This window comes from Nymphalis io, chromosome 18, assembly GCF_905147045.1.
Source record: "Nymphalis io chromosome 18, ilAglIoxx1.1, whole genome shotgun sequence".
In the NCBI taxonomy this organism is placed as follows: Eukaryota; Metazoa; Arthropoda; class Insecta; order Lepidoptera; family Nymphalidae; genus Nymphalis; species Nymphalis io.
The window spans coordinates 11259751-11272793 of record NC_065905.1 but is presented as its reverse complement, the minus strand read 5'-3'; the positions used below and the strand labels follow the sequence as shown (position 1 = coordinate 11272793).

Below are 13043 nucleotides of genomic sequence, written 5' to 3'. Positions count from 1 at the left end.
CTATATGAGCCACATTAATTTTCTAAATTTGAATCCTATTAGGGTTGCTTCTACAGTGACAAATTTGTTAAATTTAAATGTAACGAGATGATTTTACTTAATGATATTTTTATAGAAACTTTATTTATAGATCACAAAACATCAATGTGAAATTCATGCTATGAGAAAATTATTATTTCTCTGTTTCTATTCCAAAATGGATTTCTTACTAACAAAGACAACACTATTTTATATCAGAATGAAATACTAATTTCTACCTCGAGGATAGATAGCGAATATGACATTATCATTGGAGTTTATATATATAACATTACATAATATATTCTTGTGATCGAAACTATTCACGTCTATTTGTACTGAGTTAAACCCGCAATGGATAATGAATAAAGCGAGAGTCACTTGATTTACTATTCTCTTTATTAGAATTGAAATAATTCAGTTTAATATATACATACATAGTAGGTATTTTAATAACATAACTACTTACCGATCACCTGTCACCTGAGTATCATCTGTCGTATCGTTCCTCAACCACCCACCCGTATGGTAGAAAATCACTAGCTAAAGCATTTCCAAGGTGAATTGGTTGAGAGACAAGATGCGTGAGGTGGTCGTAAAAATCTGCAGTTTTTACCGACAATGTGAAAAACCCAAATAAATGGGAAGGAAAAGAAAATTATTGATTTCGTCGATCGGACAGTGACTTTCAAAAAGTTGAAATCAATGCTTATTATAATAGTCCAGTAACTCCACGCTGTTTTACTTGCGTTAAACGTTACTGCTACGCTCCCATTGTTCGCAACCTGATGTTATATCGTCTAAAATATTTTTCAATAACGTTATCCAACGTAAAAATATTATTTTAATGATATAATCCCGAGATTAGCGAATTCAAACAAACAAACATGTGCCGTCAGCACATCGCCTTTTTAGTTGTACTCCATATGACGAAATGACGAAATCACAACAATTTATTATTAGATTATTATAATACATTAATCAATCAGTCAGTACAGGGTACTCAACCAATTGTGACGTGTCGTAAATAAATATATATTATTCCTTCGGTCTTTGAGTATTGGCTAGCCTCATACCTGGATCCGTCTCTCCATAATATACGCCTCAGTATCTCAAGATAGCCTACACGCTAAAGTGGTGACCCCGACGTGATCTGAGACCCGACGTGATCTGAGACCCGACGTGATCTGAGGCCCGACGTGATCTGAGACCCGACGTGATCTGAGACCCGACGTGATCTGAGACCCGACGTGATCTGAGGCCCGACGTGATCTGAGGCTCGACGCAAAAAAGGACAAAGTTACACTCTAGCCCTAAGGCCGACTTCATCCAGGGAACGACGTGATTTTTTTAAAGATTCCAGCTGCTTCTAAGTACTGACTCGCAAGAAAGCAACAATGAGTATCCCCGCCGCGCAGCAGAGCAGATGTGCAACTCATTCAGCATCTCAGAACGACGCTGTGGAGCTTGCTTCAGTGACAGTCTCGTCAAGGATACCGGATTTCGGGCACGATCAGCCAAGGTTGTGGTTTGTGCAGTGTGACGCGATTTTAGGACCACAAAAACTGAGTGACGAAACGAAGTTTAACCTCATCGTCAGTAAATAAAGCAAAGATGTCATTCAGCAAGTTAGTGATATCCTTTTGTGTCTACCGGAGACAAAGAAATTCGAAACTTTGAAAAACCGATTGTTGGCAGTGTATGAGGAATCGGAGACCAGCAAATTTCAAAAATTAATTAGCGGTATGGATCTAGGCGATCAAAAGCGCGTGGAAAAATACCGGACGATACGCTTCTCGTCATGTGGCAAGATCATCTTCCTGCTTCGGTTCGAGCGGTCTTAGCTGTAAGTGAAGTTAAAGACCTCGAAAAATTAGCTGCTATGGCCGACAAAGTGATGGAAACCTCTAGACCTGCAAATATTTCCGCGATTCAAACACCTGGTTCGAGTGATAACGCATTTTTTTTAGCTGAGATCGCTAAATTAAGCCTGCGCATACGTGATATGGAGATGGTCAAGGCAGAGAAATTTAAGCAATAGTATGCAAAAACGACGTCGTTCAGTCTCGCGAGAGCGTAATACAATACGCCGTACGCCCGAAAGTGCTGATTGGCTATGTTATTATCATCACCGATTTCATAGTCGCGCAAAGAAATGTATAGAGCCGTGTTCGTGGAAAAAAGACAAGAATTCGGGAAACTAGAAGTGGTGCGATCGCCGGGGGAGATATGCACCATCACTCCTTCTCACCGCCTTTGTGTTACTGATAGTAAGAGTGGACTCAGATTTTTAGTGGACACTGGTGCGAACATTTCCGTGTTACCTTATATTAAGAAACTATTTAGTGATAATAAATGTGATAATTATAAACTATATGCCGCAAACGGTAGTGAAATAAAAACGTATGATAGTAAGACACTAGATTTAGATTTTAATTTGCGAAGGCCTTACCGTTAGACTTTTGTGATGCCCGACGTAAAGCAACCGATATTAGGTGCAGATTTTTTAGGTTATCATAAGTTATTAGTGGATATTGACAAAAGGAAATTAATAGACAGAGTTACTAATTTGTGCGTGATAGCTTCAGTAACATTAAATACTCAGCAATCAGTGAGAACTATTGACTATTCTAATGAATATAGTGACTTATTAGCAGAGTTTCCTAATATAACGAAAACAATGTGTTTCAAAGAGACTCCATACCATTCCGTTGTCCATTATATTGAGACGACAGAATCACCTGTCTTTGAACATCCGCGACCTTTACCATCGGATAAATATGTCAAAGTGAAGGCCGAATTTCAGCGTATGATGGATATGGGAATTTGCAGGCCCTCTAAGAGCTGCTGGTCTAGTCCGTTGCATGTAGTTTTAAAGAAAAACGGCGAGTTACGACCCTGTGGTGACTATCGCCGTCTAAACAACATAACAAAGTCTGATAGATATCCCATACCCCGCATATAAGACTGCACTTACGTGCTAGCAGGAAAATGCGTGTTCTCCCGTCTCGACCTCCAACGAGCTTATCATAATATAGCAGTTGCAGAACAAGACATCGAGAAGACGGCCATAACGACTCCTTTTGGACTATACGAATTCACTCGAATGACGTTTGGTTTAAAAAACGCAGCGCAAACCTTTCAACGTTTTCTCAATAATGACGTATTTAGAGACATGGATTTTTTATTTTTATACATCGATGACGTCATTATTACATCAGAGTCAACGTCATTGCATAAAGTTCATTTAAAGAAAGTTTTTGAACGACTTAATCAGTTCGGACTTACGATTAATTTGTCGAAATGCGAGTTCGGCAAAAAAGAGCTCGACTTCCTCGGATTCCACGTATCAGAAAAAGGTTTATGTCCACTTGAAGATCGAGTGAAAACCATTTCGGAGTATCCAAGGCCACATACGGTTAACGAGCTACGACGCTTCCTAGGGATGTTCAACTTTTACAGACGTCACCTCCCCAAGGCAGCAAGCATTCAGGAAAAGCTTAATGGTTTCCTGCACAACGCCAAGAAGAAAGACAAGACACCTATTCCTTGGACTGACGACTCCGTAAATGCTTTTGAACAATATAAGGAAAGCTTAAAAAGCGCCGTTACATTGTCCTTTCCATCTCAAGACGCTCATATATCACTCATGACTGATTGTTCTGCTACTTGTGCTGGAGCCGTCTTACAACAGAAAGAAGAGAACTCATGGAAGCCACTTGCATTTTTTTTCAAGTAAGCTAAGTGAAGCGCAACAGCGATAACCTATGATAGAGAACTTTTAGCTATTTACATGGTTATAAAGCACTTCAGGTATTTAATTGAAGGTCGTCCTCTGACTATTTATACGGATCACAAACCATTGGTTTACGCCTTCAAAAAGAACGCTATCGGAAAAAACGATACACCGAGAAGGTTGAGACATTTAGATTTCATTTTACAATTTTCCACATCGATTGAACACGTCAGCGGAACCGACAACATTGTAGCCGATGCTTTATCGAGAATATCCACCATCGATACCCCATCGCCGATCGACTATGAAAAACTCGCAGAAGCTCAGGAAAAAGATAATGAATTAAAAAAGTTACTTGACTCAAAGAACTTAAAGTTTAAGAAACTTATTATGCCAAATAGCAAGATACCTATTTTCTGCGAAGTGTCTACTAATAAGGTGCGACCATATTTGCCAGTGGAGTTTCGTGTAACAGCATACAAAGCCATACATGACTCAAGTCACCCGGGAATTCGCACAACAAGAAAATTGATCCGCGATCGCTATATTTGGGCAGCGATGAATAAGGATGTTGCCTTATGGGCCAAATCATGTTTAGATTGTCAGAGATCGAAAGTGCAAAGTCATACAATATCACCTATCGGAAATTTTCCTAAGTGTCAACGCTTCGAACATTTACACGTGGATATTGTCGGACCACTAACTATTTGTAAGGGTTACCGATATCTAGTTACCATGGTAGACCGAGCGACTGGTTGGCTAGAAGCTTACCCAATTAAAGACATTACAGCTGAAACGGTAACTAAGATTGTTTATTCAGGCTGAATAGCACGATTTGGATGTCCATTGCGTATTACGACGATCAAGGTCGTCAATTTGAATCCAACTTGTTCGCATTGTTGGCTAAGAGAATGGGCATAACTAAAATAAGAACCATGAGCTATCACCCACAGTCAAATGGTGTCGTCGAACGAACTCATCGAACATTAAAAACAGCCCTTATGTGTAACGAATTACCGTCAGTTTTATTAGGCTTAAGGGCAATCTTACGCGATGACACTGGAATAAGTGCAGCCGAGATGGTTTACGGTGAAGTCATACGTTTACCAGGAGATTTCTTTTCGCCGACAAAGCTGGAAATCACTGAAAATGAAACGTTTTTGCAAAAATTGGGTTTTAGGATCAGGCAAATTGCATCGCTACCGAAACGAGATTTAAGACAAAACGTTATATTTGTATATCCAGAATTAAGTGAGTGTACACACGTTTTTGTCCGATGTGATAGAGTTTCGAAGCCACTTACGTCACCCTATTCTGGACCATTTAAAGTTTTAAGCAAATCAGCGAAACATTTCAAGATAGTGATTAATGGTATCAAAAAAATAATAAGCATCGATCGCCTTAAGCCAGCGTTTCTAATTACCAGCGAAGATAGCATTGATCGAATTCCAAATAAGGTAGAAGCTAATAAAAACAATAAGCCTATGACAATGAGATCTGGTCGTGTAGTTAGTCCTGTTGTGAGATTTGCATACAGATAGATTGTAATATTTAGTATTTTTTTTAAATATAATTAATAGTAATTTTATAAAAATATTTTGATGTTATACGCACATAAAAAAGGATCATATTATATACATTTTTTTTGCTTTTTTATAATTTCTTTATTTAAAGATTTTAATTGTTTTTAAGATTTTTTGAGTACCTTGGTTGCTTTTGTTATATATAAATTTTTCATGTAGGTATTGAATGTTTGTTACTGGTTTTTATTTATTTTAAGAAAATTGTTAATTTCTTTCTAAAGGGGATGCTATGTGCCGTCAGCACATCGCCTTTTTAGTTGTACTCCATATGACGAAATGACGAAATCACAACAATTTATTATTAGATTATTATAATACATTAATCAATCAGTCAGTATAGGGTACTCAACCAATTGTGACGTGTCGTAAATAAATATATATTATTCCTTCGGTCTTTGAGTATTGGCTAGCCTAATACCTGGATCCGTCTCTCCATAATATACGCCTCAGTATCTCAAGATAGCCTACACGCCAAAAACACTTCATCTTATATAATAGTACGAGTTACACTTCGCACGGACAGAATATAGGTCTAAATAAAATGCTTTAAAGATAATACCTCTATTGGTTTAAGAGGGCACGCCAGTAAAGCTCCAAGTCGGCATGATTTTTTCTAACATCTTCACTAAACATTCAATTTACACAAAAGTATAATGAATTACACACCTCAACCTTCCTCATGAATTACTACATCCATTGGTAATAACTGTATATATGTTAGGTAGTTTACAAACAGACAGACGCGGAGGGTCGGCTTTGTTTTATAATATATAGATTAAAATATAAATAGTGGGTCATTTCATAGAAGATATTGTACTTAAAAGACACTTATTTGGTAATTTATAATGTTATGTGACCGTTGTAGTCTGACATATTTACAGAAGACATCATTATAAAACATTTTAGTCAATAGGATTTTTTTCTATTTTATTGTAGACTAGTTGTTGTTGAGTATTTAAAGTAATGTAACACATTTTATGATTGAAAACGAGGTATTTTCCTTCTCAAGATATAGGTAAGTGTTGATTTTTTTTTCATAATTCAGTAGAATATTTATTTATTATAAATAATCAATAAACTAATTAATGATATATCTTAACAGCGAGGTATCAGGATCAGGCGGAGAATCGATAGCTTTACGTCCTTTCCGGACCCGGAAGGGTAACACCCATCTCCGGATTTCTATTCCTACAAGGCACCGGCCTAGGGGCCCTGCCATCCGAAGGGCACCCAGTTAGAAATAATATAATTTGACCTACTAATAATGGGCCTACTGACTAATACTAAAATGCCTAGGGCCTGGGATCTCTAAGTTCGGTCCTGGTATCATCATCGTTAACCTATTGTTACATTTTATAAATTCCTAACTCCGAGCCGTTTCTGAGAATTCAATAATATTTATTGAACTGACTAGGTCCTTAGGTTTTAAACTAGGATCTCGATATCTGCAGCCTATATACTAGTAACAAGCCTAAAGAGACCGTTGTATTATTAGGATATAATATTTGTAGATTTCATACTTATAATTTCCTGACTTACTATTAACGCATAGCTTCGTTGAAAAGAATGGGAGTCGGGAGAGAGAGAGGAGGAAATAATTTTCTATGAATGCCTTGGTTCTTAAAAGCTAGAAACATGAAACTTGAATCCATATTTTATCTGTACGAAGTCGGGACGGCCAGCTAGTGTAATGTAATGGTAGCATTGCATTAAGCTTTTAAGATCTATATATGATACGGTTTATTTAATATTAGAACCAGTAAGATAATAACGTAATGTGTACTGATTGTTTTATAAATCACCAACGACATTGCGTTATGTGAGAGAGAATAAAATTGAAATTATTAATTTTTTTACAGATATCACACAAAAATATAAATTTGAAGCGAAGAATAAAGATTTTCAGCCCACCGTTTAACTTCGTTTTTCCAACGTGAAGTTTTATCACCGGATTGAAAATATAAAGCACGGATAACAGATAACACTTAAGTATTTATATGAATACGTGGCAGTTAAAGATTACATTTTGGCAAAGACGATGAAGAAACCAAAAGAAGAATACCTCCTGGATGACGCAATGGCATTGACTCTGCGTGTATCGCAGTTATATGGAATTGCGCCACTTCGGTTCAAGTCGACCGTTGACGGGACATACGTCTACGTATCACGTCCCCTTTACTACTTCAACGCTACAATAATACTAGGAATATGTCTGTTAAACTATTAACGTCCATAATTTCATGATTTTTTATCTAGTTACGCAATAATATGATTATTTTTTTCAGGCTTACACTTAATCGTATGTTCTATTCTAACATCATTTGATTTAGAGGATCTGAATAAAAAATCGAAGAGATTTACACAAATATATAACATAAGTAATGGTATTCTGTGCGCATTTTCATTGGGTTTAGCGAACTTCAAAGGTCTCGTAAGAATGAAATGCTACCTGAATTGTACAATGTACATAAATAAGGTGTATTATGTGTTACTAAATACACCTTAATTTATATATTTAATATTAGAATGGAACGATTATATTGCATTTGTTTCAGATAAAAAAATATGTTTCAACAGAACATTCATCTAGACCAAAAAAAACACAGATAGCTTATACAATTGGATTGGAAATTTCAATTCTATGGATAGCGGAAGTTTTTTCTTTGTGTTTTCTTCGACGTCTTAGTGAGTATGTATATAGCTTACCGGAAGTAATCAAACGTTAAGAGGTGGATACATCGTTGACTTTCAGAAATATCCTGTGTATGGAAAGAAAAGTAGGTCACAGGTCTGTTCAGCACAACGTCTAGTCCCGCTCCTGTTTATTAGGCGACAGAGGGCACTAAATGTAAAAAAATATATATTCTGCAAAAATAAGTCGAAGGTTCCCTTAGTATTCTGTAACTTAATATTTTGAAATGAATAAAAAAAATCTAATTATAAAAAAATCAGAATGTAATTGCTTATTCATTTCTATTACTTTAAATTGTTTTTAACATTTTTGACATGAAAAGGAATTACGTTATATAATGTAAGTTACATTAACATTTATATTTTTTTAACTTTATTCCGTTAACCATTAACGAGAAAAAAAATCAATGTAATCCATTTCAGGAATATCCACTCCACTTTGGAACTTATTTCAATGCGAAATCCAACTATATCGTATGATTATAATTTTAAAATGCTTGGACTAATTTTTTTTGGCTTAATATGACACAATTATACATATGATTGAGATATTTCTGATGTTAATACGTTTAAGTGCGGCAACGCATGTCAAGTAACGATATAGAGATTTTCATGGTTTTTTTTTAACAGGATAAATATTGAGAAGTTATTTTTTTGCAGCAATGCTTTTGTCTGTTATTGGGTGCTTTGTATTCGGCGCGTTGGTTTTGATGGAGAGCCAATTTGCAGTAATGGCGCTAAATATCAATTCAGTATTCAAGGACATAAGGGAACAGCTTAAGAGGATTTTGTTTCAGCTAACTCAAGAAAGTAATTTATTTTGAATATTTTTTTAGGTTATTTGTTTTTAGTTGTGGTAAGAAATAGTTGTAACATTTACGAATTTGTGGAAAATTACTCGCATTCGTATATCACTCTTGACTGAAAAATTTGACTTACGGTTGTTATCAAATGATTCGATGAATTGAATCCAAATGATATAACCAATATCGGACATTGCTTTTTACATTTAAGGATCGTATTCTACTATGAGCTCCATGTTTATTCTTACAGATTAGCTCTAATGAAGTCGAAAAATATTGAAGAAATATATTATTTATAATATATTACATATTTAATAGTAATATATTATAAACTAGTATATATATATATATATATATAATATAATAAAATATGTTTATATATATATATATATATATATATATATATATATATATATATATATATATATATATATATATATATATATATATATATAATATAAACATATTTTATTTAACTTTTAGCAAATTCTAAAGACAATTGCGTTACAATTAATAAATTAAGTTATAAGAAATCAAACAGTATTTGGATACCCATGACAGATATAAACCAGGTTATAGATATGATGGGGCATTTCAAACAATCTTTTAAAGGTAATTAAAATATAATTAAACGATCACTTCGCTCTTCGAAACAATCTTTAATTGGTGCGAGTATAATTCTATGGTTGTCTGAATGCTATTCTCTAAGAACTCACTTCATTACTCACCCGAGAAATATTGACAGCCGACTTATGATGATATACTATTTAGGTGCGTGTATTATTGAAATACTATGATTATTATGGCCAATGCCAAATATCACTTTCTGACATTTCACGACTGTTTTGTGCGTTGAGTTTCGAGTTTGTTCTTACAGAATAGAATTGATCTGTGGGCAATTGTGTCATGAACGATTGTATTAATTATTATATAGTAAGATTGTAACGGGATTTACTTTTACAAGCGGTAGGTTCTACTAAAGAATGCTATTAATCAATCAATATAGAAATACTGTTTGTTTATTGTGTTAGGATTATGTCAAAACTATAAAAAGTACTAAAAATTGTCTGTGTAAAAATCTCATCTCGATTTCTTTCATAAGATAGTATTGATGTCAGTTATCTCACAGACGATTAATTTGTTAATTGTATATACGTGTATAAACAAAGACTAAAGACTTATAATAATAATGTCCTCCAGACCGATTTCGGCCACGGCATCCAATCTCAAGAGAGATTAGCTAACTGCGCAGGAGATATTATAGTGCACTCGTTCTTCTTTCACTCTCATAATCCAATGGGACGACAATCCGACACGACCGGAAAGAGTTCAGGCGCAAGGCCAACGGCTTTACATGCTTTCCGAGGCACGGGAGTGTACACACTTCCAACTTCCAGACTCCGGGATGCTACTGAGAACTTTCTGACAGAAAAATACAGATCCGGAGGTCCAGGGTTCAATTCCCAAATTGAACCCTGGACCTCCGGATCTGTGTTTCTCGATATTAAATCGTTCAACAATCGTTTTTTACTATGAAACAAAAAAAAGTATATATTGAAATTAATCTTATTATTACAGATAATAAAAATACGCCTCGAATAAAGCTGGCAGGCAGAATTCGTGTTCTGAACCACAGTTTTGTTTCAACTTGTGCAGTGATCCGAAAACTGAATGACGAAGAAAACATTTTGCTCTTTTTTCACCTTACTATATTCGTTATGCACTTCGCAACATCATTAATCGGTTTATATATTTTTATTCAGTCAATAGGTAAGTTACTCATGCTAGTAGCAGTATGTAAATGTCCCAGTGTTGGGTTAAGGTTACCTCATAATATTTTCCTTCAGCGCCGAGCACGAAATGAATTATAAACATAAACTAAGCACATAAAAATCGAGTTCTTGCTCGAGTTTGAACCCCCAGACTTCGGTTAAGATTTACGACTTGTATTTATAAATATATCTGTACTGGACGAGTATTTATAAACATATCACGAATAACTTAAGTAGCGACATGAGCCGATTTGGACCAGTGGTAAGAATACGTGAATCTTAACCGATGATCGTGGGTTCAAGCCCGGGCAAGCACCACTGAACTTTCATGCGCTTAATTTGTGATTATAATTCGTCTTGTCCTTTACGGTGAATGAAAATATCGTGAGGAAACCTGCATGTGTCTAATTTCACTGAAATTCTGCCACATGTGTATTCCACCAACCCGCATATATCATATTGGAGCAGCGTGGTGGAAACTCCAAACCTTCTCCTCAAAAAGAGCTATTACGGTACTGATATAATATATATTAATCATAATAATATTATAATAGGTATCTTAGATCAAACATAATTATTGTTACTATAGAATATTTTAACTACGTATTATAAAAGGAAGTCCCCCACAGCGTCTATCAGTCTGTCTGTCTGAACGCGATAATTTAAAAAAACTACCGAACAGATTCTCATACGGTTTTCACTAATGGACGAATTGATTCATGACTAAGATTTATGTGTATAATTTATTTAGTTTTTGTGAATATTGGCTATAATAATACGATAAATATTAAAGATGTCGGAAAAATGAATGAATAAAAAATATTTAGATTTTGACACATTTTTTCCAGAATTTTCAAACTCGAAATTATTTATGCTCATCGTCGACCTTATATGGTTTATTTGGCATATCGTGAAACCCATGTTGCTTATTGAACCTTGTCAGCAGACACAGGATGAGGTAATACTCCATTTTTATATATAATAATAATAACCTCTATCAACTATTCAAACTGAATTTCGGCCTCAACGTTTAGGTATGTAGTTCATTTAGTTTCTTCATTCATATTTTCGTCCAAGGGGAGGAGAAACCCGACGACTGGAGAAGGGGACCTTTCGTTGTACATATACAAAATGTTAGGGTAGTAATACCCACCCAACTGTTTAACTCCATGGTGCTACTGAGAATGACAGGGAAACATCGTAACTTTTTTTGGTTCGACCCGGGATTTAATTATAATATTAATCTAGTTAATTAAAAAAATACTTAAAAGTTAAATGCATAGCTAACTAGGTCGAGTTAGCTATGCATTTAATAAAATTACGAAGAAGCGAATTATTTTTTTTCAATCTACCATTGATAGTAGATGGACTGCCTAATGGGTTACTTAATTGTAAGTGGTGACCATCGCCCATAGACATTGGCGCTGTAAGAAATACTAATCATCCATTACACTGCCAATGCGCCACCAATTTCGGGAACTAAGATGTTGTGTCCTATGTACCTGTAGTTACACTATCTCACTTACGCTTACAACTAGAAAACAGTAATACTATATTGCTGTTTGGCGGTAGACTCTGTGAGGAGTTGGTGGTATTACCCAAAGAGGGTTGGCATAAAGTCCTACCACCACCAGATTTTGATTTACGATTGTGTTAAAGACTACTAATGACTTTATAAATTTTAATTAGCTCTAGCCTTGTAACATTTTGTTCGCTGTAGCCATATTATTTTTGTATTTACGATCCTGTGTATAATATTAATATGTATATTCTTTTCTCAGCTTGCAGAGATAAGACTTCTGGTAGGTCAGATAATCTGCCACGTGAACTCGGAAAGTGACCCTCTGCTCGGTGTGATGGACGCGTTCTTCCAACAAATTATTCTGAACGAAACCTCCTATACAGTCATAGGCATATGTTCCTTAACAAGACATATTATGTCGAAGGTATGTATTTAAAGATTTTTTTATAGTATAGGTAGGCGGACGAGCATATGCGCCACTTGATGGTAAGTGGTCACCAACGCCCATAGACATTGTCACTGTAAGGAATGTTAACCATCGCTTACATTGTCAATGACAACCAACCTTGGGAACTAAGATGTTATGTCCCTTGTGCCTGTAATTACACTGGCTCACTCACCCTTCAAACCGGAACAAAACAATACCAAGTACTGCTGTTTTGCGGTAGAATATCTGATGAGTGGGTGGTACCTACAGACGAAGTTGCACAAAGCCCTACCACCAGTAGATATAATAAAAATGCAGAACCATTCACCAAAAACATGTTCAATTAAAATTTATTTACTATGTAGAATCATTACACTTATTTATTATTTGTGGTACCTTTAACTTTTTTATATATTATAGGACGGATAAATGGACCACCTGATATTGAGCAGTCACCACCACCCATAGACATTAGTGCCACTCATGCACAA

At 35.4% G+C, this 13043-nt stretch overlaps 2 protein-coding genes across 12 annotated transcripts in view; one reads left to right on the top strand and one right to left on the bottom strand.

Moving 5' to 3' along the window:
- Positions 1-13043, bottom strand: part of LOC126775340 (luciferin 4-monooxygenase-like) — an 89229-nt gene that overhangs the window by 47600 nt on the left and 28586 nt on the right. The window lies entirely within an intron of this gene.
- Positions 1-13043, top strand: part of LOC126775354 (uncharacterized) — an 84973-nt gene that overhangs the window by 71198 nt on the left and 732 nt on the right. Inside the window, exons 1-6 of one of the 3 annotated variants that reach the window (XM_050497224.1) lie at positions 7897-8022; positions 8689-8838; positions 9315-9443; positions 10410-10601; positions 11452-11561; positions 12385-12549. In XM_050497224.1, the coding sequence (XP_050353181.1) occupies positions 8691-8838; positions 9315-9443; positions 10410-10601; positions 11452-11561; positions 12385-12549 (744 nt within the window). In that variant the 5' untranslated portion in view covers positions 7897-8022; positions 8689-8690. Of the gene's footprint in view, positions 1-7896; positions 8023-8688; positions 8839-9314; positions 9444-10409; positions 10602-11451; positions 11562-12384; positions 12550-13043 lie in introns of those variants that run through there. The other 2 variants (XM_050497225.1, XM_050497226.1) reach the window with 2 other exon arrangements.